The sequence below is a fragment of the Peromyscus leucopus genome, chromosome 10, assembly GCF_004664715.2.
Source record: "Peromyscus leucopus breed LL Stock chromosome 10, UCI_PerLeu_2.1, whole genome shotgun sequence".
Classification (NCBI taxonomy): domain Eukaryota; kingdom Metazoa; phylum Chordata; class Mammalia; order Rodentia; family Cricetidae; genus Peromyscus; species Peromyscus leucopus.
In genome coordinates, this window is record NC_051071.1 from 24,806,882 (window position 1) to 24,833,747 (window position 26,866).

At 45.4% G+C, this 26,866-nt stretch overlaps 1 protein-coding gene across 4 annotated transcripts; it reads right to left on the reverse strand.

Moving 5' to 3' along the window:
• Position 1: 1 nt before the first annotated feature.
• Upp1 (uridine phosphorylase 1) lies at positions 2–26,865 on the reverse strand. 4 transcript variants are annotated; one of them, XM_037208991.1, is made up of 10 exons: positions 26,587–26,865; positions 26,067–26,242; positions 18,895–18,997; positions 16,912–16,977; positions 7,291–7,408; positions 5,410–5,568; positions 3,859–3,973; positions 1,349–1,558; positions 903–1,049; positions 2–211 (listed from the first exon to the last, which is right to left on the reverse strand). In XM_037208991.1, exons 4-10 carry the CDS (start codon positions 16,956–16,958, stop codon positions 72–74), a joined length of 936 nt encoding a protein of 311 aa, XP_037064886.1. In that variant the 5' UTR covers positions 16,959–16,977; positions 18,895–18,997; positions 26,067–26,242; positions 26,587–26,865; the 3' UTR covers positions 2–71. The 4 variants fall into 4 exon arrangements, with proteins under 4 accessions (XP_037064886.1, XP_028746842.1, XP_028746841.1 ...); XM_028891009.2 differs by lacking the exon at positions 18,895–18,997 and having other exon boundaries at positions 26,067–26,207; XM_028891008.2 differs by lacking the exon at positions 18,895–18,997.
• Position 26,866: the final 1 nt, after the last annotated feature.

The window sequence follows — 26,866 nt, forward strand, 5'->3', positions numbered from 1 at the left end:
ATGGGATATGAAAAATAGATTTATTGGCCAGTAGTTGCAGAGGCTTGTTCTGAGTGTCAAGGACAAGAGCCTCAGATCCTCCCCAGGCTCTTCTTGATGAAGTGGCCCACCAGCCGCTGAGGTCTCTGCTGGTATTCCACCAGCACATCATGGGGGGTGTTGATCTGGTCCCCTCGCAGTCTGTCCAGAAGGGTCACACACACCACAGCCGCTGCAAAGAGCAAAGGTCTCATCAAGGCAGGGTCAGACACCTTCCTTAGCTCCCCAAGGAGGAGGGCCAGGTCCAGGGAGTGCAGGGTGCAGGCCAGGGATGGAAGGGAGGGCTGTGTGGATGGCATGGGACACCATAGAGGAAGACACACCCTCAGGCAACTCTGGCAGTTCCCCACTCTAACCTATGGCCTTTGCCTTTGTTGCCAAAAGAAATTCCAGCCTGTCCCAGGGCCAGCTCCTGGCTGCCCCATGTAGCCCTTCAGGATATATGTTGTCCCAGACCGTGGGACACAGACAGTTCTGAGAGGTAATGTTCAATCGGAAGGATGCTCAGGTCTAGACAATAGGGTGGGTTAGTCTTCAGAAAGCCACGTTCTTGGCAGGGCTGGGGCAGCTACTTTCTATCTGAGCTGGAATAGCTCATCACCATCTTTGTTACCCTTCTCAAGGGGCTGGGAAATCACTGCAAGAACACTGAGGACCCAGTAGTGTTTTGCTGTGTGACAATGAAGACATGGTATGCGTACCAGGGCTACAGGGATGACACCTTGGCCAAAAGCTGGCCAAAAGCTGACCACGGCAGACACAAGTGAGAAATCAACATCGCCGCAATCCCAGGAGGGGCCTTCTGTGATGGGCCAGTGAAAGAGCCAGGGAAAGGACCCCGAGGCCATCCCGAGTCTTCCTACCTCTCAGGCCACAGGCACTGCACATGGTGGCAAACAACGAAGACTCCATCTCGATGTTTCGGACTCCTGCGGCATGGGCTGCCTGCAGATAGACCTGCTTGTCCTTCTCTGTGTAGGAGCAGAGGGCACCATCCAGACGGCCTTGCCCTGTAGCACACGATGATGGGAGAACCATATGCACATAGTCAGAGCCTACACTTGGGCACCATGCTATAAATGCCATCAGGACACAGGGATACGGAGCCCCCCCCCCCCCCCCGCGCCCCGCCCAGTCCCTGCCTGTCTTCAAGGGGTAGACAGCTGCTCCAATCATTATTTATAAATACTGTGACTGGGTTAGCAGCCCACATGAAGGTGCCCAACCAGAGACAGCACCACTCCATCACAAAGTGCGCTTGGGGTGGGCAAGGGGTCCCTGGACCCGCCACGCCCTCACTTCCTCTCACCCTCATAGAAGTCCAGGGTGCACATGGTGTTGCCCACAACCGTGGGGAACTCATTCAGGTCCGAGGAGCACTGTAGCAGTTCCTGCACCAGCTGTGCATCCAGGTTGGTGCTGCGGACCACCCGCTTCCCCAGGACAATCTGCTCAAACTCCGGCTTGAAGCACTCATCCACTGCCTGCTGCGTGATGACTACAGAGCCAGGCTCCAGACCTGAGAGAGGGAGGCACAGGTGTCCTGCTTACACCGGGTGACAGAGCAGCACAGCAGCAGAGAACAGGCACAATGACCGTGATCCATCGACCCAGCAAGTACCGAAGTACCCCAGCATATGCTCAAAGCCCTCCATCCCTTTTCCTAGTCAGAGCTTTTCCTAGCTGGGATTTTGCATGGAACCACTGCTGTAAGCAAGGAAAAGCAAAGAACAGCAATCCCACCAGGAGTCGCTGCATCTGTTACCAAAAGTCTGTCTTCCAGGCATTGCCACTGACTAGCATTTCATCAACTAGGTGACCATGATGTTAGTTTAATCATTCCAGATTATCTTTACTTTGTAAACTTTCAACCAGATCCAAAAGCAGACAAAGTATAGAAAAACCACATGTGCCTCAAAAACAGCCTCAATCCTTTCCACCTCCTGACTAACTTGCTTTTCTCTGCTTCCAGCAACAGTCATCTCTGCAGGGTCTACATTGGAGGTGTGCCCTCCTGGAGCATCTGCATGTTTCTAAGGGTAATACCCTGTTCTTCTTTTCCAGTTGGACATATATTTCTTTTTGGTTTTTCGAGACAGGGTTTTTCTCTGTAGTTTTGGAACCTGTCCTAGAACTCACTCTGTAGACCAGGCTGGCCTCGAACTCACAGAGATCCACCTGCCTCTCCCTCCCAAGAGCTGGGCTTAAAGGCATGGACCACCCATACCTGGCAGGTTTATATTTTCTTATACAATGTGACCACTGCTAGGGAGTTTGAAATCCTACCTTCCAAGAGCAATGTATGAAGACCCGGATGCCTAAATCTAAGGCTATACTGTCCCTGGAGCCGATACAGCCTCCTATCAATGGCCTTGTGTTCCTGGTGGGAACGAAAATTGCTAGAGACTAGTTACTACAGTGATTTTAGTTCCTTAGTGACAAATAAGAACTTGCTTCAGACTTTTACTTACTTACGCTATGATATGTCACTGCCCAACACACACACACACACACACACACACACACACACACACACACAAACACACACACACACAACTGACTGCCAAAACCCACACTGATAATCCCCACTGTGAACTAGGAAGACTTGGAACTGGGTGGGGCCTGTGAGAAGGGACTGGTACTCTGCTCTAAAGGCTGGATTAACTCATTCACTGAAATTGATGGTTCGCATACATGATGAACCCCTGTGTCATCCCTAGACTGTGTCATCCCTAGACTCTACCCGGAAGAAGGCTTCACTCAGCTATGGGCCACAGTCATGAGCCCAAGCAGACCTTGTCTTTACAACTGAAAAGAGACCAGAGCAAATCAACAGCCTCCAGTGTTTTGCAGTCTCCTCCAAGACCTCTTCTATAAGATCAGATGTTATCTCAAGATGGAGAGGAAAGGAATATAGAGCAATGATTTCCTAAGCACAGAGTTTCTGTTTTGTGTGATGGAAAAGCCCCACAAATGGACAGTAGTATCAGGACATAATATTATGAATGTAATAAATCAATACAATTAATATAATAAATATAAATATAGTTATTGAATGAATACTGCAAATGTAATCAATGAATACCACAAATGTAATTAATATCATGAGTGTAATTAATGAATATCATGAGTGTAATTAATATCTTGAATGTAATTCATGCCACTGAATTGTGAACTTAAAAATGGTTACAATTGCAAATATTATGTTCATTTAAAAAATAAGGCAGAATGTAATCACCATACATTATATGTGTGTATGAAATTGAAGACAGCAATGTTCTAAAATAGAAAGTGGTGATGGTGTCATGAGCCTATGAGAATACTGGACTAAAGTCTATGAAATTGTGCAAAAAGGCAAATTGTATACTATGTGAATTATTTGTCAATAAAGATTTTATAAAACGTTAAAAAAAAAAACCCTCTTCTTTGCTTCTTAGGTTGTTTGTCTGTGGGCTTCTGTGGGGGGAGGGGTTGTTGGTTTGTTTGTTTTTTGGTTGGTTGGTTTTTAGGTTTTGATTTGGCATTTCTCGGTGTTTGTTGGTTTTTGGTTTTTTTTTGCAGGGTGGGTGGTGGTTGGGGGGTGGGGGGGGTCTCAATGATTAGGAATGTCTGAATTAATTTCAGGCCCCTTTTGTTAGTTTTGTATTCCACCCCCCAATACACACTCTGATGGAATGAGGAGATAGGCAGAGAGGAAGGCCCTTGAACAATCCCCAATGCATTCACACCATCTTGGAGTGGCTGCTGGGCTCTGGCCCCTCCTCTACCCCACCCACCACCCACCAGCCCCCGGGGCCAGAATCAATCCTCAGGCCTCACCTATCCCGCCTGAAGTGCCGATGCGGATGATGGTGACGTTGGAGCATCTGGCGTGGTACAGCAACTTGATGAGCTCATGCAACATGATCCCGATGGAAGGAATGCCCATGCCATGCTGAAACCAGAGAGAAATGCAGCGGCTCAGCCCAACATTGTGCCTTCATCAACGCATGCAGAAGTCCCTCCAAACAAAGGACTCACTCACCCTGCATTTCAAGTCGTCCAAAGACAACAAAGCTTTGCACAGAATGAGACTGAGAGGGAGAACGAACATTCACATAACTCATTATATTATACAGTTAGAATTATTCTGCTGTATTTTTTGCCACTCTTTTGCTATACCTGGTTCACAACTAAAATGCATCATAGGCTTGTGTCTATAAAAGGAGTGCTATTTGTATTGCTCGGTTTTGTTACACTGCTGCCTTGAGACATCCTTTGGAACAAAGCCCGTGTGGGGAAGGAGATTACTGTATGTTTGATGTGGTGTACTTCCACTAATAAAATCATCATGTGGAAATGGACAGGCTTCAAGTATTAACAAAGCTGTCCTATACATAACCTGCCTCACTTGACTCACAGGGCCTTCAGAGCAGGAGGAAGTAGCTGCTATTGCTAAGTAGCAAACACTGCTTCCTGACAGTTGAAGCCATGCACAAAGGCCCGCCATACTGGATAAGGTTTGATCACAGCACTTTTCTCTTGCCCTCTCCAGTTTAGCAAAACAAGGCAACCGGCTGGTTCCTCCCTCAATCCCCGACGTCAGGCACTCTACTGACTGCATTTGTGCCTTGGCCATAGCCTCCTTACCTCTGCAATGCAACCCCACGCCACACACCTTTCAAAGACCCTCCCACACTCACATCTCCTATCCCCGGGCGGGTGCTGTCCCTATGGCAGAGCCCTGCAGCAAAGGGACCCCTTTCAGAATGTCAAACCCTGGAAATGCTTCCACAAGATGCCTTTGCTATCAGGTGATCCTACATGACTGATACGCTTGGAGGTCTAGCTGACTAGTGTCAAGACACACATCTCAATTGGAAGGGGATCCACCACTGAGCTGTAGTTCTTCATTATATTATTGCCAAAGGAAATCAAACGTTAGAAAACGATCCCTTAGATAAGATACTGGAGATTTTTCTGTACTCACTTTTATTGCTCACAGAACCTGTGTTATAAAGCGGGCCAGTCACTGTGAGATAGGAGAGGCATGGAGACCTGGCATGTGGCTCTTCTTACAGCCCTGGGCCAGGCAGGGAAGCCCTCCTCAGCACCTGCCACCCCTACACAGAGTGAACAGCTGTGCATATTTACATGTGTATCTGCTTTTATATACCCGGGCTCTCCAGGAAGCTAAGCCTTAAGGGCTGGAGCCTAGGACTTACTCATGCCCAGATCCCAGCTGCTGGGAGCTCACCATGCTCCCAGCCATTTACAGTAAACAAATGATAGGGTGCCAGCTGTCCAACTGTTCACACACAAAGGAAGAAGTGTGGGCACAAGGCCTTGCAGAACATGGAGACCAAATCCAAGTGAAAAGCAAGTACTCACGCTCACAGACAGCACAGGTCCGACTTTATACATGGCGTAGCGGTCAGTGCCTGCACAGATGTTGGGGTACTCTTTCCCTGGATGGTCAAGGCCCAGCTCGGCAGCCACATACCTGATGAAAGAACTCATCCTGGAAGGGCTTCCACCAACACACACGAACTGAAACCAGAGAATCGGGACCTCGTCAATACATGGCGTCACTAGAGGTCTTCAAATCGCCCATCAACATTGGTGTCTTCTGGGAACTTTCTAGCAAGTTTTCAGGCCTGACCTGTACTAAGTGTAGCTAAGGCGGTGAGCAACCAACTTCCCTGGGGAGTTTTTAGTAGCACTGGTCTGGGACTGACTGCTCAGTACAGGCAGGCACCCTGAGCACAGTACAGTCAGCTCCACACACACAGGGACCCAGACTCTTGCTGTCTTTGAAAAGGCAACAGGTACCATACTTGGCCTTACACGCCAGATGGGAGGCAGTCTAGGGTGCTGGAAGGGAATTTGGGTTTAGATTGGGATGGCTGGAATCCCTCACCTCAGGTGACCAGAGTCCTATGACCCAGTGTTAGAATGGGCCACCAATCACTCTCCCACTTGGTCACCTGAGTGGCAAAGACTAGCAGGCCAGTAGGGGGTTGGGCATTTGTAGGTGGAAGAGACACTTTATTTTGCTAAAGAATAGTAAATAGTGAAAAGGTGATTTAATGGACTCTGAAGATAAAAGACATAAATGCAGCTCTAAATATGAAAGGACATTTCCATGGCCTGCAATAAAAAGAATAGATTAGCAATATTGGGATTGATGGAAAGTCAATGAATTAATGAAACATGAAAGCTGCCCACCACTTGCTCCCAAAGATGAGTTCTACCTGCGGCAGACGAGGCCCAGCTTTGGTGTTCTGAGCCTATCTTGGTTTTTAATTCAGTGTGTTATTCATCTTTATCAAGATTAGACACTAAAGAGTCCTGTTTTAGTAGTATGGAAACTATAGTTAACACAACTGTAACTGTAAACTGCAAGACAGCCAGTAGGTGGACCCTGAGTGTTCTGAACCCGAAGAACGATCCGTGCCTGAGTTGTGAACATGGTGCTTGTCTGCTTGTCACTTCACATCACAGACATGAACTGAAGCGTCACCCTGTTCCTTGAAAGGATGCACACATAATTAGGTATCAATTAGAAACAAATCTTAACAAGGAATTTTATAAAAATTTTGGAAAATTAGCACTGAGAAATGAACACTTTGTATGGGAGGTGTCTTCATCAAAATTATCCCTCAGATATCATCAATATACACCTTCAACTACAAGCAGTGATCATGCAGACTCTCCATACTGACACTGTACCTCTTGGAAGTCCTCCCCAGATCTCTACATTGTCTAGGCTGCCAGCAAACTCCTGAGATGAGGTGATTCTCCTGCCTCAGTCTTTGGAGTTGCAGCAACTCTAGGCATAGGCCACCTTGTATGGTTCAGGTGAGTCACATGCTGTTCACTTACATATGAAAATTCTAGGAGAGCCAGGAGGTGGTGGCGCACGCCTTTAATCCCAGCACTCGGGAGTCAGAGCCAGGTGGATCTCTGTAAGTTCAAGACCAGCCTGGGCTACAGAGTGAGTTCCAGGAAATGATCCAAAACTACACAGAGAAACCCTGTCTCGAAAAACTAAAACAAACAAACAAACAAAAAGTTTTAAGAGATGAACTAGAGGCCTACAGAGCAGTAGTTAACACTTATTTTCTTTGACTTGCTAGTTCCTATAAACAAAAGTCTGATAAAGATAGAATGTGGTCCTGCCCCTTGTCGATCATCTGCAAGGAGGTGAGCTACACCAAAGTGGAAGCTAACTGTAAGACAATGCATAGAATCAAAGCCTGGGCTTTTTACCTTCACATCTCCAAACATAGCAGGGAAATCATGTGTGCTCGTGCTGAGGTTGAAATGGTAGAGAACGTCTTCCTTCATTGTTGCGATGTTTGGATTTGAAAGTTGAATGAAGCAGTCACTGGTAGAAATAAAAAGTGAAAGGTTTATAGAACACAGGTGTGCCATGGGCAGCATTACCACAGACATGTTCCATATTCAGGAGGTATGTGAGGGACATGACAGGGAAGAGGCACAAGCAGATGCTAGCGGGAAGATAACCCTACATTGCCAAGGTCTCTACCTCCCTTTCTCCTTCCTTTTAACCCCTCTTTGCTCCTAGAGCACTGTTTGAAGGCAATCAGCAAAATCTCAGAAGAGCAAACAATACTATAAAGATCAAATTGATAAATGATCCAACACAAAGAATGCTATTTGATATCCAAGTCATTTATATTCAATACATAGACTTGAATGTTTTGAAAATAATATGATCACTATTGGAAATATAGACAAAAATAGAAAAAGTCTCCACTATTGCCAAAACCTTTCCAACCTGAGTGCCTATAATTTCTTTTTTGTGTTGTGTTGCATTAGCTACCACTTCTCAGAACCACGACACTAAGAGTGTCATGAAGGGATGAAGAGATGGCTCAATGGTTTAGAGCAGTTGTTCTTGCAGGAGGACCAGAGTTCTAGGCCCAGCACTCACATGGTGGCTCACAACCATCTGCTACTCCAGTTCCAGGGGATCCACCACCCTCTTCTGGCCTCTAATGGTCACATACGTGCATGCAGGCAAAACCCAAAGTAAACCTTAATTTTTTTTTTTCTTAAAAAGATTGTCATGATATAACATCCTACCATTTTGCATTTCTGAAGGCAACTGGCAACATTTTTGTATGTGGTTCAAATGACTTCTACAGGCTAACACATGCTTCTGCTCTAAAGGAAGGAAGGTTGGCAGACTTTATTTCAGGAGGCCAGATGGTACATATGGTTATAGGCCATTATGTTTCCGTCACAAGTCTGCCACTTGTCTCCTGGAAGCAACAGAGACAAGGAGGGCAAACACATGCTCTTATACTTCATTCAACTTTGATTTACAAACACAAGCACCTGAAGACAAGGTCATTCCAGCTCGACCCTGGCCAAGCTTCCTCAGAACCACTCTGCACCAGAGCTGCCTCAACAGTACATGCCTTCTGATTTCCAAATAGGTTCTCCTTGGCAGGATGAAGGCCAATGTAGGGCCTTGAATATGGCGCCATCATGAGTACTGTTCCTTCCCTCTGAGTCTGACTTTCTGCCCAGAACCAACTAGTGACACTTTCTCTTCAATCTAACTCATGAGAAAAAGGTGAGAAAGTAATGATCCAGAGATCACTGCAATATAGAAATACTGATGATCTTGACTTACAATGATTGAAAATGCTGTGTGTTGACTTGAGTATGGACTTTTCCCCTGAAAAATGCTGCCAAGCCATTGGGGGAGTTCACTGTACTAAGTCAAGGCCATGATGGATTTGTGGGGATGGAACCCTATTGTAAGACAAGGGGATCTGTGCTACTTCAAAAAGGGCTTTTGCCCTCCTTCCAGAGCATTCTCCCCTGTTTTGTTCACTAATTTATTTTTTTTTCTGGAGATAGGATTTAACTTTTTCCATATTGGCCTCAACTTGCTATATAGCCTTGAACTTCTTATCTTCCTGCCTCTCCCTCCTCAGTGCTGGATTATACATGCCACTGTGCCCATCTTATGTAGTGTTAGTGACAGAACCCCTGGAGTATGAGGCAAGCAAGCCACTCCCTCAGCTCCTATTTCTTTTTCTTTAGACAGGCTGCATTTTGTAGGCCATCTGGCCTTGAGCTCAGTACACCTGCCTTGACCTCCTGAGTGTTGGGATTACAGGCATATGCAATGAATCTGGCTATCTACATTTTGACTTTAGAAATATTTATACAATTAACCTAATTATAATGATCAAAATCAAAATCTCCTGAAAACTATGCCATGTCTTCTCTCTCTCTCTCTCTCTCTCTCTCTCTCTCTCTCTCTCTCTCTCTCTCTCTCTCTCACACACACACACACACACACACACACACACACACACACACGCACACGCACACACACACAGATGCACAAAGTTGAAGGCTGAATCAGACCTGTTCTGACTGATTTATTTCCTCAAGTCCCCACTGTTTTTTGTTTGTTTGTTTGTTTGTTTGTTTGTTTTTTCTGGTAGTCAACCTCAAGGGCAGATACTGAAGACTCCCTCTTCTCCCTTGGCCCTCTCTGCCCCCTTCCAAGTTTCTCAAGCCCTCTCTAGTCTATCCCCCTAGAGTAGTGTCCAGACACATGAAACTTTCAGATTGCTATATAAAAGATAAGTGGTAGACAGGCCCAGCGGCCGAGACAAGCAAACGCAGGTAGGCCTGCTGCGGCGGCCCGCAGAGGTAGACGGGCCCGGCGGTAGCTGACAGGGACATACAGGCCCGGTGGCGGACCGCAGAGGTAGACAGGCCCAGGGACGGAGACAAGCAGACGCAGCTTGGAACAAGGACGCCTCTAACCCCAACACCTGGGGAAGAAGCTATCTCCGTGGGACGGAACCAGAACGAATCTGAACACTCAGTCTGAGGACAACCCAGGGCCCAGCTGCTGATCCTGTGAAACCCAACAACTTGGAGGTGTTGGTGAGACTACCCTGCTCAGCTGAAGCCCATCTGGGAGAGGATTCAGATGCCTACAGTTTGAAGTCTGAAGAAACAAGATCAGCCGAGGAGTTGACAGATGAACAAAACGTGACCTGGGAACACAGAAGAAGGCGCTACCCAGCCACCAAACCAGATCACCAGAATCATAAGTATATACTTTACCGAATGAAATCAGCTGCCCCTGAAGATATAGCCCAATAGCACCAATTTAACCAAGAACCCCTACTAAATCAAGACTAAAAATTAGAACAAGAGAGGCACTCTCAGACACAAACACCACCTGCACCGCACAGAGGAAGAGATGAGTAGACACCAGTGCAAAAATACAGGCAACAACATAAAGACCTATATGGCAACATCAGAACCTAGTGATTCTACACCTGCAAGACCTAAACATACCATGACAGAAGAAACAGAAGAAATCAACCCTAAAAATGACTTTAAGAAGATGATAGAGGCCCTTAAAGAAGAAATAAAACATTCCCTCAAAGAGGAAATAAAAACTTTCCTTAAAGAGGAAATGAAAAACTCCCTTAAAGAGGAAATAAAAACTTCCCTTAAAGAGGAAATGAAAAACTCCATTAAAGTGGAAATAAAAAACTCCCTTAAAGAAATGGAAGAAAAAAAGAACAAAAAATGGGAAGAAATCAAATCAAGCCAAGAAAAAGCAATTAAACAGATGAAAGAAACATTCCAAGATCTGAAAAATGAATTTGAGACAATAAAGAAAACACATGCTGAGGGAATGCTGGAAATAGAAATCCTGACTAAACGAACAGGAACTACAGAAACAAGCATAACCAACCGATTGCAAGAGATGGATCAGAGAATCTCTGACACTGAAGACATGATAGAGAAAATAGATTCGTCAGTCAAAGAAAACACTAAAGACAAAAAAGTCGTAACACAAAATGTCCAGGAAATTTGGGACACCATGAAAAGACCAAACCTAAGAATAATAGGGATAGAAGAAGGAGAAGAATACCAACTCAAAGGCACAGAAAATATATTCAACAAAATCATAGAAGAAAACTTTCCTAACCTAAAGAAAGAAATACCTATGAAGATACAAGAAGCTTACAGAACACCGAATAGGCTGGATCCAAAAAAAAAGTCCCCTCGCCACATAATAATCAAAACACTAAACACACAGAACAAAGAAAAAATATTAAGAGCCGCAAAGGAAAAAGACCAAGTAACATATAAAGGCAAACCCATCAGAATAACACCAGACTACTCAATAGAGAGTATGAAAGCTAGAAGATCATGGACAAATCTCATGCAGACACTAAGAGACCACGAATGCCAACCGAGACTCTCAATCACCATAGGCGGAGTAAACAAAATATTCCAGGATAAAACCAGATTTAATCAATACCTGTCCACAAACCCAGCCCTACAGAAAGCACTAGAAGGGAAAATCCAACCCAAAGAAGCTAAACACATCCATGAAAAATCAAGCAATAGATAATCCCACACCAACATACACCACAGAAGGACAACACAACACAACCACAAAAAATAACAGGAATTAACAATCACTGGTCATTAATATCCATCAATATCAATGGTCTCAACTCACCTATAAAAAGACACAGGCTAACAGAATGGATAAGAAAACAGGACCCATCCATCTGCTGCATACAAGAAACACACCTTAACTTCAAAGACAGACACTACCTCTGAGTAAAGGGCTGGGAAAAGGCTTTCCAAGCAAATGGACCTAAGAAACAAGCTGGTGTAGCTATCCTAATATCTAATAAAATAGACTTCAAACTAAAATCAATCAAAAGAGACCAGGATGGACATTACATATTTATCACGGGAAAAAATCCACCAAGATGAAGTCTCGATTCTAAACATTTATGCTCCAAATACAAAAGCACCCACATTCATAAAAGAAACACTACTAAAGTTTAAAATGCACATCAAACCCCACACATTAGTAGTGGGAGATTTTAACACACCACTCTCACCAAAAGATAGATCTACCAGAGTGAAACTTAACAAAGAAATAAAGGACCTAACAGATGCTATTACTCAAATGGACCTAATAGATATCTACAGAATATTCCATCCTAACACAAAAGAATATACCTTCTTCTCAGTGCCCCATAGAACCTTCTCAAAAGTTGACCACATGCTTGGACACAAAACAAATCTCAACAGATACAAAAAAATTGGAATAAACTCCTGTATCTTATCAGACCACCATGCCTTAAAGTTAGACCTCAACAACAACAAAAATTATAGAAAACCCACAAACTCATGGAAACTGAATAATACCCACCTGAAACATCAATGGGTCAAGGAAGAAATAAAGAAAGAAATTAAAGAGTTCCTAGAATTCAATGAAAATGAAAGTACAACATACCCAAACTTATGGGACACTATGAAAGCAGTGCTAAGAGGAAAATTCATAGCTCTAAATGCACACATAAAGAAGATGGAGCAATCCCATACCAATGAATTAATAGTACAACTGAAAGCTCTAGAACAAAAAGAAACAAACTCACCCAGGAGAAATAGACGCCAGGAAATAATCAAATTGAGGGCTGAAATCAAAAAAATAGAAAACAAGAGAACAATACAAAAAAAATCAATGAAACAAAGAGTTGGTTCTTTGAAAAAATCAACAAGATAGACAAACCCCTAGCCAAATTAACCAAAAGGCAAAGAGAGAGCACCCAAATTCACAAAATCAGAAATGAAAAGGGAGACATAACAACAGACAACGAGGAAATCCAGAGAATCATCAGATCATACTTCAAAAACCTGTACTCCACAAAAATGGAAAACCGGGAAGAAATGGACAATTTTCTGGATAAATACCACATACCAAAATTAAATCAAGACCAGATAAACCATTTAAATAGACCAATAACCCCTAAAGAAATAGAAACAGTCATCAAAAGTCTCCCAACCAAAAAAAGCCCAGGACCAGATGGTTTCAGTGCAGAATTCTACCAGACTTTCAAAGAAGAACTAATACCAATCCTCTTCAAAGTGTTCCACACAATAGAAACAGAAGGAACACTACCAAACTCTTTTTATGAGGCTACAATTACCCTGATACCCAAACCACACAAAGATGCAACAAAGAAAGAGAACTACAGACCAATCTCCCTCATGAACATTGATGCAAAAATACTCAACAAAATATTGGCAAACCGAATCCAAGAATACATCAAAACAATCATCCATCACGACCAAGTAGGATTCATCCCAGGGATGCAAGGATGGTTCAACATACGAAAATCAGTCAATGTAATACACCATATAAACAAACTGAAAGAAAAAAACCACATGATCATCTCCTTAGATGCTGAAAAAGCCTCTGACAAAATCTAACACCCCTTCATGATAAAGGTCTTAGAAAGATCAGGAATACAAGGAACATTTCTAAACATAATAAAAGCAATTTATAGCAAGCCAACAACAAACATCAAATTAAATGGAGAGAAACTCAAAGCGATACCACTAAATTCAGGAACAAGACAAGGCTGTTCACTCTCCCCATATTTATTCAATATAGTACTAGAAGTTCTAGCTAGAGCAATAAGACAACAAAAGGAGATCAAAGGGATACAAATTGAAAAGGAAGAAGTCAAACTTTCACTATTTGCAGATGATATGATAGTATACATAAGTGACCCCAAAAACTCTACCAGGGAACTCCTACAGCTGATAAACTCCTTCAGTAAAGTGGCAGGATACAAGATCAACTCAAAAAAATCAGTAGCCCTCCCATACACAAATGATAAAAGGGCTGAGAAAGAAGTCAGAGAAACATCACCCTTTACAATAGCCACAAATAATATAAAATACCTTGGGATAACACTAACTAAACAAGTGAAGGACCTTTTTGATAAGAACTTTAAATCTCTAAAGAAAGAAATTAAAGAAGATATCAGAAAATGGAAGGATCTCCCATGCTCATGGATAGGTAGGATTAACATAGTAAAAACAGCAATCTTACCAAAAGCAATCTACAGATTCAATGCATTCCCCATCAAAATACCAACACAATTCTTCACAGACTTGGAAAGAAAAATACTCAACTTTATATGGAAAAACAAAAGACCCAGGATAGCTAAAAGAATCCTATACGATAAAGCAACCCTTGGAGGCATCACCATCCCTGACCTCAAACTCTACTATAGAGCTATAGTAATAAAAACAGCTTGGTACTGGTATAAAAACTGAAATATGGACCAATGGAATCGAATTGAAGACCCTGACATTAATCCATGCACATATGAACACCTGGTTTTTGACAAAGGAGCCAAAACTATACAATGGAACAAAGAAAGTATCTTCAACAAACGGTGCTGGCATAACTGGATGTCAATAGGTAAAAGGTTACAAATAGATCCATATCTGTCACCATGCACAAAACTCAAGTCCAAGTGGATCAAAGACCTAAACATAAATCCAGTTACACTAAACTTAATAGAAAAGAAAATAGGAAGCACTCTTGAACGCATTGGCACCGGAGACCATTTCCTAAATAAAACACCAACAGCACAGACCCTGAGCACAACCATTAATAAATGGGACCTCTCGAAACTGAGAAGCTTTTGCAGGGCAAAAGACACAGTCAAAAAGACAGCCAAGAGAATGGGAAAAGATCTTCACCAACCCCACATCTGACAGAGGATTGATATCCACAATATATAAAGAACTCAAGAAACTAGACATCAAGTACTGAACAGTCCAATTAAAAAATGGGCTAAAGAGCTAAACAGAGAATTCACAAAACAAGAACTACAAATGGCTGAAAGACATTTAAAGAAATGCTCAACATCCTTAATCATCAGAGAAATGCAAATCAAAACGACTCTGAGATACCACCTTACACCTGTCAGAATGGCTACTATCAAAAACACCAATGACAGTCAATGTTGGAGAGGATGTGGAGCAAAGGGAACACTCCTCCACTGTTGGTGGGAATGTAAACTTGTACAACCACTGTGGAAATCAGTATGGCGGTTTCTCAGAAAATTAGGAATCGAACTACCTCAAGACCCAGCCATCCCACTCTTGGGCATATACCCAAGGAATGCTGATTCATACCCTAAAGATACATGCTCAGCTATGTTCATAGCAGCACTATTTGTAATAGCCAGAACCTGGAAACAACCTAGATGCCCATCAACGGAAGAATGGATGAAAAAAATGTGGTACATATACACAATGGAGTACTACTCAGCAGAGAAAAACAATGAAAGCATGAAATTTGCAGGCAAATGGATGGAACTAGAAAAAAATCATCCTGAGTGAGGTAACCCAAACCCAGAAAGACAGTTATGGTGTGTACTCACTCATAGGTGGATTCTAGATAAAAAATAAAGAACAATCAGACCACAAAAAAAAAAAGATTAAAAAAAAAAAGGAGGAACAACAACAGAAAAAATCTCTCCAGAAAACCTGAACCACAAACTGGGAGTCACTGGAGTTTCTAATCTGAATTTAAAAACTTTTTTGAAAAGAAATGTATCTTGATAATAAGACACACAAGATAGCTACTCACTTATAGCACTGGGGATTAAATAAAGTCTCATTTTTAAAACTAAAAAAAAAAAAGATAAGCATAGCATACGACTCAGGAGAAAGACAGAACTCTCTCAGAAGGGGAGTGAGAGGTGGGTTCATGGACTACTTCATGAACAGTGTTAGAGATCCACAGCACACACACCAGACATACATGCAGGGCCACTGCTGACCTGAGCTGTAAACCTTGCTAAGAAAGAGCAAGCAACTTGGCCAAGGCACAGAGTGTGCCCACCTGCTGACCCCATTCTCCTGGTGGATTTCCTGGCAGGCTTTTATTAGGGGGAGGAGGAAGCCCTTTCTTGTGGGACCAAATGCAGGGCATGTACAGCTAGACTTTCCCAGAAATCATTTTTGATCTCTGGGATAATCTGAAATTCCATCATAGCACACCCTTCAGGCACTTAACCATATCCTCCTTCAGGATGTAGCAAATCTGGAACATAAAACGAAAGGACCAACTTCATGTTTCAAAATGACACAACAGGATGTGATTAAGACATGGCCACACACAGAAAGCCTTTTCTTTTCTTTTTTGCTTGTCAATTCCAGGAAAAGCAGAGGGAGGAGCGTAAACATGAGAACAGCCATGGTTTAAAAATTCGTTAACTCTGGAGCAGGAACAGCCTCCAACATACAGTTTAAAGGGTTCAAAATAACAAGTCAGAGACAATAAATCTTTAATCTACCTCAACTTCAACTGTACTGATCATGCTTTATTGTTACCTTATTCACTTACTAAATGTTCATGGAGGGCCGACTATGGAGGCCACACTGAAGCAGGACGGGAACTACCTCACAGAGCCCCAGCAGATGGTGGACAACCCTCAAGTGGGGACATGAGAAAGGTTCGGTGGATTTCAAACCCATATGGGAGGTCTCAGGGTAGAACATGTGCTCACTACGGCAGGCTCCGAACCTTGGGTTGGATGTGCATGAACATACACATGCACACTGGAGTCCGAGAAAGACAAACGGTTAGCTCTTTACTAGAGTCTAAACCTCAGAGAGCCCATGAAAAGCACACACTTGAATTATGAAAAACTACAATGCAGGGAGAAAAAAAAAATGTCAAGGTTCAGAAACAAGACCGAGCTAGGAGATACACGGTGGATTTTGTCTCGGAAAAAAATGCCACCGACAGAAGAAAACCTGTAAGACCCACATCTGAGTACTGAACTGCCTCGTCTTCTGAGCCTAATGGCTAAGGATAGACGTCCCTGGACCTGAAAATTTGTTAAGTCCTCCAAAGCCCTTCAATTCTCACTCACTGTCGTGAGCATTGCATGTTAACATATGTAAGGAACTTTGAAAACTGAGTTGATTAAAGGAGGTTTAATAGAACCCACACAGCTCGGCCTGAGTCAGTCTTACTTGTGATGGTTTTCGAGGTCCTTGGCTTCAGTTCCTGTAGCCGCCATCCTCTCACTGTGGCAGGACCTAATGGAGAAAAACATCACACGAAACATAATCAACCCAAATGGAACTAGTGTGGTGTGAGGTATCACTCATGGGGGAAGTCCGTGCAGAGAAGCAGAATTCTTCACACTTACGTCATGTACATTATGGAAATGTATACTATATACACTGTGTATGTGTGCTCACGTGTGTCCACATGGGTGGACCTCACACTTGTGCATTTTAGGAATAAAGTTCAAGTTTCCTAGCATCCCATCCCATGAAGAGGTTACAAGCACCAGTTGCAGAGGGATTTTTTGCTCTGGAACCAACTGTACTCGAAATTCCTGCAACAGTCAGGAAGTCTCTGACCATGCCAACCACACCCTTCTGCCTCGCCGTTCTGGAATCTTGAACATCCTCTTCCTGTTTCAGGACAGCAGAGGTTGCAGGGATTTGAACAGAGGTGGAGCAGCTACCAGCTCCAGAGGATGCAAATAAGAGGGAAAGGACTTGAAGCTGATGTGGCCAGCTGCTGCCAGCCTGGGTGCAGAGCCTTGGGAGTGGGGTGTGGGGTTGGGGGTGTGACAGCATGTACAGCCACTGCTACTTCCTTGGTAAGGAAAGTGGAGCATCAGGAAGAGCCCATGGGTCATAGGCCACTTGGCAAAACTGCAGGCTGTATACAGGCATTTCTCAAGCCTGATCTGAAAAATCCCTTTGCTGGGAAATGTATTTATAATTGTTATCATCACATAGGGATCGTTTCAGTAAAATTTGCAAACCAGGGAAAATTCGAGTACAGTTGGTTCCAGAGCAAAAAATCCCTCTGCAACTGGTGCTTGTAACTTCTTCATCTGGCTTTTGTTGTAGCTTGGCACCAGTGGCACGCTTGCCTGGAAATGCCAGCTTGTTGCTGTGCAACCAAGGGAGCCAAAGATGGAGTGAGTTCTATTATTTCTGTTATGGCAGTATTGAGGGTGGAACCCAAGGAGGTCTATGCACCAGGTGGGCTCGCTAAGAAACATCACTATGCTGGGAAAGAAGTATCATCCTTCACCCTGTAACCCCAATATTCCCAAGTCAAGCACGGTGCAGGGAAAGAGCACTTATGACCAACTAACAGGGAAGGAGAGCAGCTTTGCCTGGCAGTGTTGCAGGGAGCACAGAGCTGGTGGGTAGTGAGAGAAGTGGTCCCTGTGTTATCCCTCAGGACTGGATGCTGGCTCACAAGGAGGCTTTCAAAAAAAAATTTGACCTTTACATTATTTTATTGGGGAGGGACATAGACGTGCCACATTGTATATGTGGATGTCAGAGGACAAGCTGTGGGAGTCAGCGATCTCCTTCCACTGTGTGTTTTGGAGATCAGTCTCAGGTTCAGGCTTGGCAGCAACCATGCTTACCTACTGAGCCATCTTGCTGGTGCCGCCTATTATTTTAACGGCACAGTACATTCTAAAGTTCGCCTGGATAACATGATTAGCATGTAAGATTTAAGAGTCAGAGACCCTAGAAAGCACAACAGCACTGCCGGCCTCTGCAGTTAAAGAATGTGAAACTCTGCAAATCAATGAGGTGGGCAGTTAGTGCCTGGACCCTTGCTTTGCATCCTCGGGATTCAGCAGGTGCCTAGTGTCAAAACATCTCTGGTGTGGTGCTTTGAATGAAAAGTGTCCCCCATCATCTCAAGCATTTGAACACCTGGTCCCTAGTTTATAGCGCTGTTTGGGTGGCTTAGGTGCTAAGGCCCTGCCAAAGGAAGTATGTCGCTGGGGGCAGGCTTTGAGACCAAAAGCCCCTGCCCTGCCCTCTGCTTCGTGTTTACAGTTCAAGATGGAGACTCAGTTCCCTACCCCTGCCTCTCTCTACAAAGGCTGCCTGCTGCCCTGTGCTCCTGACATGGTGGTCTTTGCCCCTCAAGAACTGTAAACTCAAATAGACTCTGCTCTAAGTTACCTGGGTCAAGGTGGTTAATCACAGCAACAGAGCAGTCTGATGGAACGGATCATCAAAACTGTGGGGATTCGGAACCAGGTGGTTTGAGCATGGACAACCCAATCTGGAGAAAATGAGACGGCCTCAATGGATTCCCTCACCGCAGAGTGGAACTGGTTACTACCTCCCAGACCTAGCCCGGCTTCCACCCCAGGTCAGGAAATAAATAAATAAATAAATTGAGTGAAACTGCAGGAGACTGTCTGTCCCTAGGCTCCTTCCAATCCCAATGCATTGTCTCAGGTCATTCCCCTGACAACAGTTCACAAACTCTCAAAGCTGCCTTCAGTTTCGGCTCTTGTGGTGATGTTAAGCAGTTGGGTAGACAGAAGCCTGCGGGGTTTTTGCACTTTGGTCTTCTTTCGGCATATGAATAAACATGCACGTCCTTTCTCCTGTTTAATCGCCCCTGATTTTGTGAGTGAACCTTGAGGAGGCACGAGGATAATGTCCCTTCCCCTCTAGAGCATGTCCGGCTGGGAAGGGATGAAGACACAGCACACTGTGAACCTGCATGCAGCATGTGTGACTCGACACACCAAGCAAGCCAGGACATGAATGCAGGGGAGAAAGGGAAGGGAGCCAAGAAACCAAGAACCCAACCAGAGGCCAGTCTCTTGAGTATAAACAGATACAGGTATTGGAAAGTAAAACCAGCATGCTCTTAGAAGGATAGGATGGGTTCCTAATGCTTCCAGGCTGGCAATCAGCCTAGAGAAGAGGCAGGTAGAATGAAACAGGCAGGCACCACAAGGGGACCCGCAGGCCAATCAATCAGCTTTGGGCCCTTAACCTGTTACTAGCCACTTTTACAGCACTGTGGCCAAAATGCCTGACTTAGGAGCATGTGTTTATTTTGGCTCTCTGTTTTAGAGGGTCAGCCCATGCATCCTGGTAGGCAAAGGTAGCAGAGCAAAGATATTCTCATCAAGTAGAGCTAAGGAGACGAGCAAGAAAATACTGCAGCTTTGCCCCTTCTGTGACAAAATCTGGGCGCCAAGTCAGGGATTTGGTGTCACCCACTTTCAAGGCAGTCTTACTCTCTGTAATCCTCTGGTAACACCTCACAAGCACACGTAAACATGAGCGGTGCCTCACCAACACCCTAGATAATTTGAAAAGCAGTCTGCAATGAAGACTAACCATCACCCCTATAGAAACCATGCCAATAACAGCTTTGCTGAAAAACACTCATTAGGCCACATGGCCAGGAGAATTTACAGAAGAGGGAACATTTCCATTCAAACCAAGAGGGTGGGGTCCACAATGACTCTAATGACAGAGGGTGAGATGTTGTCACTCGGGGAAAGCCCCTAGGAAGTCCCTAGAATCACTCAGGTGTCAGATAACCTGTGAACACAAAATCACAGCACGTGGTCTACACTACACTGAGATTTGTTGTCCTCCCACCCCAGAGGGTGGGGTGAGGGTCACACAGACAAGCAAAATGTCATTAGCTTCCCTCTAGCTTGCTAGAGATCAGTGGCATGTGGTCTGTGACAACAGTTGCCCAGTTTACTTTGGAAACACGCAAAGCACCCTTCCACTCTAAACCCATTTCAGGATAAGAGCCCCGGCATCTCTCTTGTATTGTGTCTGTCCTTCAGCTGTCTTAACCCTTGGATCAAATTCTTCTCAGCTTGGCAAGCGGACACATTGGAGAAGTGTTTTCATCTTGGGACTTAACACAGAGTTAACTAGCAATGTATCCCCTTTCTGGGCAGCTGGGTATCCACAGTCCCTCAGCCTTAGAGGCCCAGACAGAACGACAGGAGCAGGACATGCGCAAGACAATAATTCAGCCTTTCCGGGATTAACTTACCACTCATTAGCCTCAAACCTCAAAGCGAGCTGCTTGAGCAGAGGAAAACATCTTTGGAACCACACCCGTGACCAACAGACAATTACCAAACTCTAGCCCAGCCCAGAAGAATCCCTGGGAGCTGCTTCTCAAGTGCTCAGAAGGCAGCAGGCTCATCTCTGTCCATGCTTAGGCTGGAGCTCAAGCCAGTCAGCTAGGGCTCACTCAGATCTTTCCTCTTCCTAGTATGTGATTGGGTCTCATTCCCACCATTCCCATGCTGTAAGATCCAGCTGTCTGTGTCAGACAAAGGACTCTTGACAAACACAAAGCCCATGACACCATAGAGAAGGAATCCTTTACTACAGAAGGCCAACAGCTTAGCAATGCAAGGGGCAACCAAAACACAGATCACAAGAGGTGATCTCCAGACAGCTGTGTTCCCTTGAGTACCTGGAGGGGGCAGAGAGAAGGAACTTCGTGTCTGTTAGACCTGTATGGAGAAGTTCATAGTAAACCCCAGTTGTTCTGATTTGGAAATGGCTCCTGAAGATCCACCTGTTAAAGCTTGGTCACCAGCTGTAGCACCATTGAAAGGTGGTAGAAGATTGAGGAGGGAGAGTCTTGTGGCAGGAAGTTAGGCCATCAGGAATACTGGAACCGCCCCCCATAGCCTCCCCCACATTATGTTTCCTGGCCACCATGACTCAGAACATGCCTCTTTCACTATGTATTTCCACCAAGATAGACTGTACGACCACGGTCCCAAAGCAAAAACCATGGACAAAAACCTCTACAACAGTAAGCCAAAATAAATCCTTTGTCCCTTTAACTGGATTTTTCTTGGGATTTTGCCATAGTGACAGAGAGCTGACTTACACAGTGACATAAAATTGAGCGGAAGCCACCCAAGTTCCTGGAACCCCTTCTGCCTAAAAGCAAAAGCTCCCCAAACAACTCAGCTTTCCCAAGACCCTGTAATCTTCCAGCGAAATGATGCTGTGCCCAAACAGCCACTGTCACCAAACTAGCATCCTTCCCATCTACCTTTCTGAAGTCCCAGTTAAGCTTTTAAGATCATCTGGAGTCATTTAGAGCAGAGTGGGACAGAACATAGCTGTCATCCCCGCACTCAGGAGGCTGAGGCAGGAAGATTACTTACATCCCCAGGGCAGCCTAGAGCACAGAATGAGTTCAAGGTCACCCTGAGCTACAAAGCAAAAAAACAAAAACAAAAAACAAGGAGTGTGCAGGGGAAGGGGGCAACAACACGTCTGACAAAAACAAACCAGATCTCCGTGAGTTTGAGGCCAGCCTGGTCTACAGAACAAGATCCAGGAAAGGCGCAAAGCTACACAGAGAAACCCTGTCTCGAAAAACAAAAACGAACAACAAACTCCCTAATACCATGCCCAAAATGTAACAGCTGAAATACATTGTTACTCCGAAAGCACTTTTTTTCTTACCCTCTCAGAAGCCATGTAGGCTCCTCTGTGGCTTGGCCCCTTCCATCTTTGTTGTTGTTGGAGCAACCCCTAAATTCTAACTACCTTCTGAGTCACCCTCTTTGAATTCTTCCTCCATTATCTGCATGGACAGTAATCTGCTCTCTTATCTGTCTGGTTATTGGCGTCTAATTTGCAGACGCTGGGTGGCCTGGGATACATGAGTCTTCTCTGACACTTTACTCCGACATGGATTTGAGAGCAAAGAGCAACAGCAAGGGCAGCAAAGTGACAGTCAGGGGGGACGTGCACACCCAAGGAGAGCTGGGCGCTGGCCTCTGTGGGGGCAGGGATGACATCCGACCGGCTGACTTCCGGCTAAGATGACACAGAGGAGGACAGTATTGCCTTCCACGTATGGGGCTCCTGACAGCTCATTTGTTGAAGTAACATGACTCAGGAACACAGAACCTGTAGGTGTGGCCCTGTGGAGTCACCACAAAGGAGACGTGAGCCAAAACAGTTGGCATTGATTGAGAAACATGGGAGTCCAGAGGCCTGAGCACACCAGAGATAACTTTCTTAACTCAGGTTGTCGGCCACAAAAAGCCTCCAGAATTTTCACCAATGATTCTCAGGATTTGGAACCAGCTTTTCTTTTTCTCTGTGTAGTTTTGGTGCCTGTCCTGGATCTCGCTCTGTAGCCCAGGCTGGCCTTGAACTCAACAGAGATCCGCCTGGCTCTGCCTCCCGAGTGCTGGGATTAAAGGCGTGCACCACCCACCACCCAGCTTTTCAAGAATGGGCACAACTGGAGGAAATCCAGTCGGCAATGTCACGAGCTCAAAACCCAAAACAAGGACATAACTCCTCTCAAAAAAACCATGTTTTAGGCCGACGTATTTCAGTTAACAAAAACAAAGGGAAACACTTGCCTCTTAATCAAGTCTGCTTGTCTCTCACTTCCTATGACTCCTCCGCCATCACTATCCCATTAAGAGTCAGATTTGGGCTTAGAGCTCTGGGTCATCTTGCCAGAGCATTAGCTACTTTGCACACTGGGTAACCCTTGCTCCACAAGTCAAAGGGTAGGTGGGAGTTGGGGTCTACAAACCTCAAGAATCAACAGTTAGGAAAAGCCCAGGATGAAGACCAAGATCACTCTCCAAGGGAGAGACTGGCCACAGCAAAGCCACTATGAAATATCCAAAGACTCAAGGAACTGGAAAGATGGTTCAGGTTCAGAATGCTTCCTATAGCCAAGAGTGGTGGGACACGCCTTTAATCCTAGCACTTGGGAGACAGAGACGGGGATCTCTGTGAGTTCCAGGGCAGCCAGGGCTGTTATACACAGAAACCCTGTCTCACAAAACCAAAAAGAAAGAGAATGCTTCCTATGATACTGGGGGATCCCAGTTCATTTCCTGGCACTGATGTGAGATAGTTCCTAACTACCTGTAACTCTGGCTCCAGGGAATCTGATGTCTTCTTCAGGCTTCCACGGACACATACAGACACACACACACACACACACACACACACACACACACACACACACACACACAAACACACACACACAAGCACACACACGTAACATATCCACACATGCACATAAATAAAAAATTCAATACTTTGAAAAGGAGGTCTAAGTGTGGAGTGCACACTGGGACACCGAGTGGGGTGGTGGCAACTCCTCTGCCTTTGTCCTAACCCATAGAGCTGTTCTGAGAACAGATCACGCTTCCAAAGCCTCCCCAGCTCCTTACCCTAGGGGTAAATTTTGATCTCAGTACTTCAGGAAGATGTCACACTGAAGCTAACTTTAGAAAGCATTTCCTCCCAACACTCACATCCCCACTTCATAGAGGGAGGCACTCACCCAGCCCTTCAAGATATCTGCTACTAGGGGTTGTGGATTTAGCTCAGTGATAGAGCTAGCTGCTTGCTTAGCAAGCACAAGGCCCTGGGTTCAGTCCTCAGCTGGGGGGGGAGGATATCTGCTCCTGCCCCCAGCCCCGGGGCTGTACTCCACACTGACAGGACCTGCTGGGTTAGGACCTGCTGTCCCAGGGACCCGCACAGCACCCTAGAAAGTAGCCCTTATACCCTCTAAGCACATGCAGGCTCCTCTACCTGCTGCTAACTCATTAATGAGGTCTTAAACTTTAACTTGACTACGATACCAAAGTCAGAGAAAGAGACCAGTTCAATGCATAAAGACTTACAATTTTTTGGAATGAAATGTATATTAAAAGTAAATCTGTGTGTATTAGTGTGAGATGGAGAGAAGGGGAGGGGAAGAGGTTGGAAAGAAATTCTTCAGTGTTATCTGTAAAGAGAAAGAAAACCTGGAAGTTTCTGTTATGCATATGATTTTTATTTTGCTTCCTTAAGGTAATTTCTTAAGATTTTTTTAGTCAGTAAATACAGAAAGAATAAAAAAAAAAAGAGTGCATTTTGACAAAAAGCCAAGGTAAAGAAAAACTAATGCAACTCGTTAAGGCTTAACAGTGTTGAAAGTATAACAGCACCAGGAATACAATGTGTGCCCAAGCATCTCAGGCTGAATTAAAGACATGTGCGGTAATGAGGGTTCCGCAGACTAGAAGGTCCACTTGGCCTCTGAAGAAGGGAAAACAATAGCCAATTGGCTGAGAAGTGGGGGTGGTTTAGCCCAAAATGCAGATGGGGCGCAAACTGCACAAGCTGAAAGAGAGGGCAACAATGGCAGGCCCTGGGAATGGCTCCTTCTCCGGCAAAGACAGCTCAAGTCCCCATTCAAGGAAGTTACCATGTTTTTTTAAAGGACTAGGTTACAGTGTATGAATGGAACCAATGTGTTTTTGTTTTTAAGCGGAGATAGCACCAGCAAGGGGGAACTAAGGCAAAGTAGGAACTTAAAAAGCAGGGAGAAGGTGACAGAAGAGGGAGGTGGAGAGAAAAATGGGAGGGTTGATAAAAATAAACACATTTATACGATGTGAAGTGAGTTCGAGGACAGCCTGGGCTACAACGTGAGTGCCAGGAAAGGCACCAAAGCTACAGAGAAACCCGGTCTCGAAAAATCAAAAAGAATAAAAACAGTGTGAACAGACATCTAAAAACTCTCTCCATCGCCTTCACGGGAAGCGCCCCTTTCTACCCTAGATTCAGGGTCCCTGGGTAACTCAAGAGACTGCAGGTCCACGTCCAGGGAAGGCTGCCAGGGTGTGAGCGACCACCCCAGTCACCGGTGAGTCACTCTACCAATCCCTGAAGGGAGAGAGATGTGACAGTGAGCAGGGCTGAGGACTTCTGGACTCACCCTGCCAGATCTGCAATGAAGTTATCACCAAAAAGAGCACTAACGTGAGGTAAGTCCCTTGCATATCAGTTAGTGACATTTAATACTCCCGATGAGAGTTTCCCGGTTGAACTGCAGCCAAACAACTCGGAGCCCATATTTTATGAGATAACATTTGGTAAATCAATTACAAGGAAATTCATATGAGTGATCAAAATGAAACTTTGTCCGGTCCTTCATGAAAAGGCAGGTGGTGTAACGCCTCTAGCTCTTATTTTCTGGGTGGCCTGAGCTGTGCAAGAGCTCTGGGTCTTTCTTCCCGGCCGGCGCGGGACTGGACACTCTGGAAGGACCTGGAGGCGTCTGTTGGCCCTTCACCTACTCATCCCTCACCTGCTCGTCCCTCACGTGCTCTCCTCACCCCTCCCCACCCGCAGGCTCCGCGTCCAGTGTAATGTCAGCAGCACCTCCGTCTGCTGAGAAGTCACCGGCGAGCGCCTGGGAGAGCATCCCGCGCGCGGTGCTCGCCGGCGCGGTGCTAGCAGAGAGCTGCTGTCCGCCCCCTTTCACCGCGCTCACCCGCCGGCTCCCGGCCGGGTCTTACCTTAGTAGCTGTCGTCCGGAGTCCCCCCGGAGCTTCCGTCCTCACCTACAGGCAGGGAGAGCCGGCGAGGATCCCGCAAAGCCGACCACTCAAGAGTTCAGTCCCGGCCGCCCGGCCCGGCCGCGCGAATGGCTCGGAAGGCTGGAGAACGGAGAGAACGGAGCAGCGTGCCAGATCTTTTAAAGGAGGGAACGGACCAGAAAGGAGAACCTAGATGGCTGCAAACACGCCTCCCGGTATCTGTCACCCGCAGCCCCGCCCAGGGGTCACCGCCCGGCATCGACCCCGCCCGAGGGTTCAGATGATAGCACCCAGGGCATGGTCGTCCAGACACACCCCGTGCGCACCTTCACTGGCTCCTTTACCCTCCACTCCGAACCCAGAAAAGTTGCCGGGGAGCCTCGGCCTTCTGGTTTCCTTTTGTTTGGGGGATACCTGACTATTTTAAGCCAGAGCCATCCCTGTGACTCCATAGCGTCCCTTCCTATGGCTGAAATCATACCCAAAGCTGCTAGCTCACCTGTTCACAGGCGAAGAAACGATCTGGAAGCGGCTGTATGGCTACCCAAGGTCACCTCTAGTGCCAGGGCCCAGGTCCATCTGTCGGGAAATGGTGAGGGAATGTGCCAGAGATGAACGACCGCGTGGATGCGGTCAAGAATGCAGAGCTCAGCTGTGGTCAAGTGTGTCCTTTCAGTATCTCGGGCCAGTTTCTGTTTTGTTTTGACTTTTTTTTTTCTTCTTCCTCTCCTGGTCCCTCCTGATCCAGGGATATCCTCCGTAGTTGAGGGAAGGCCAGG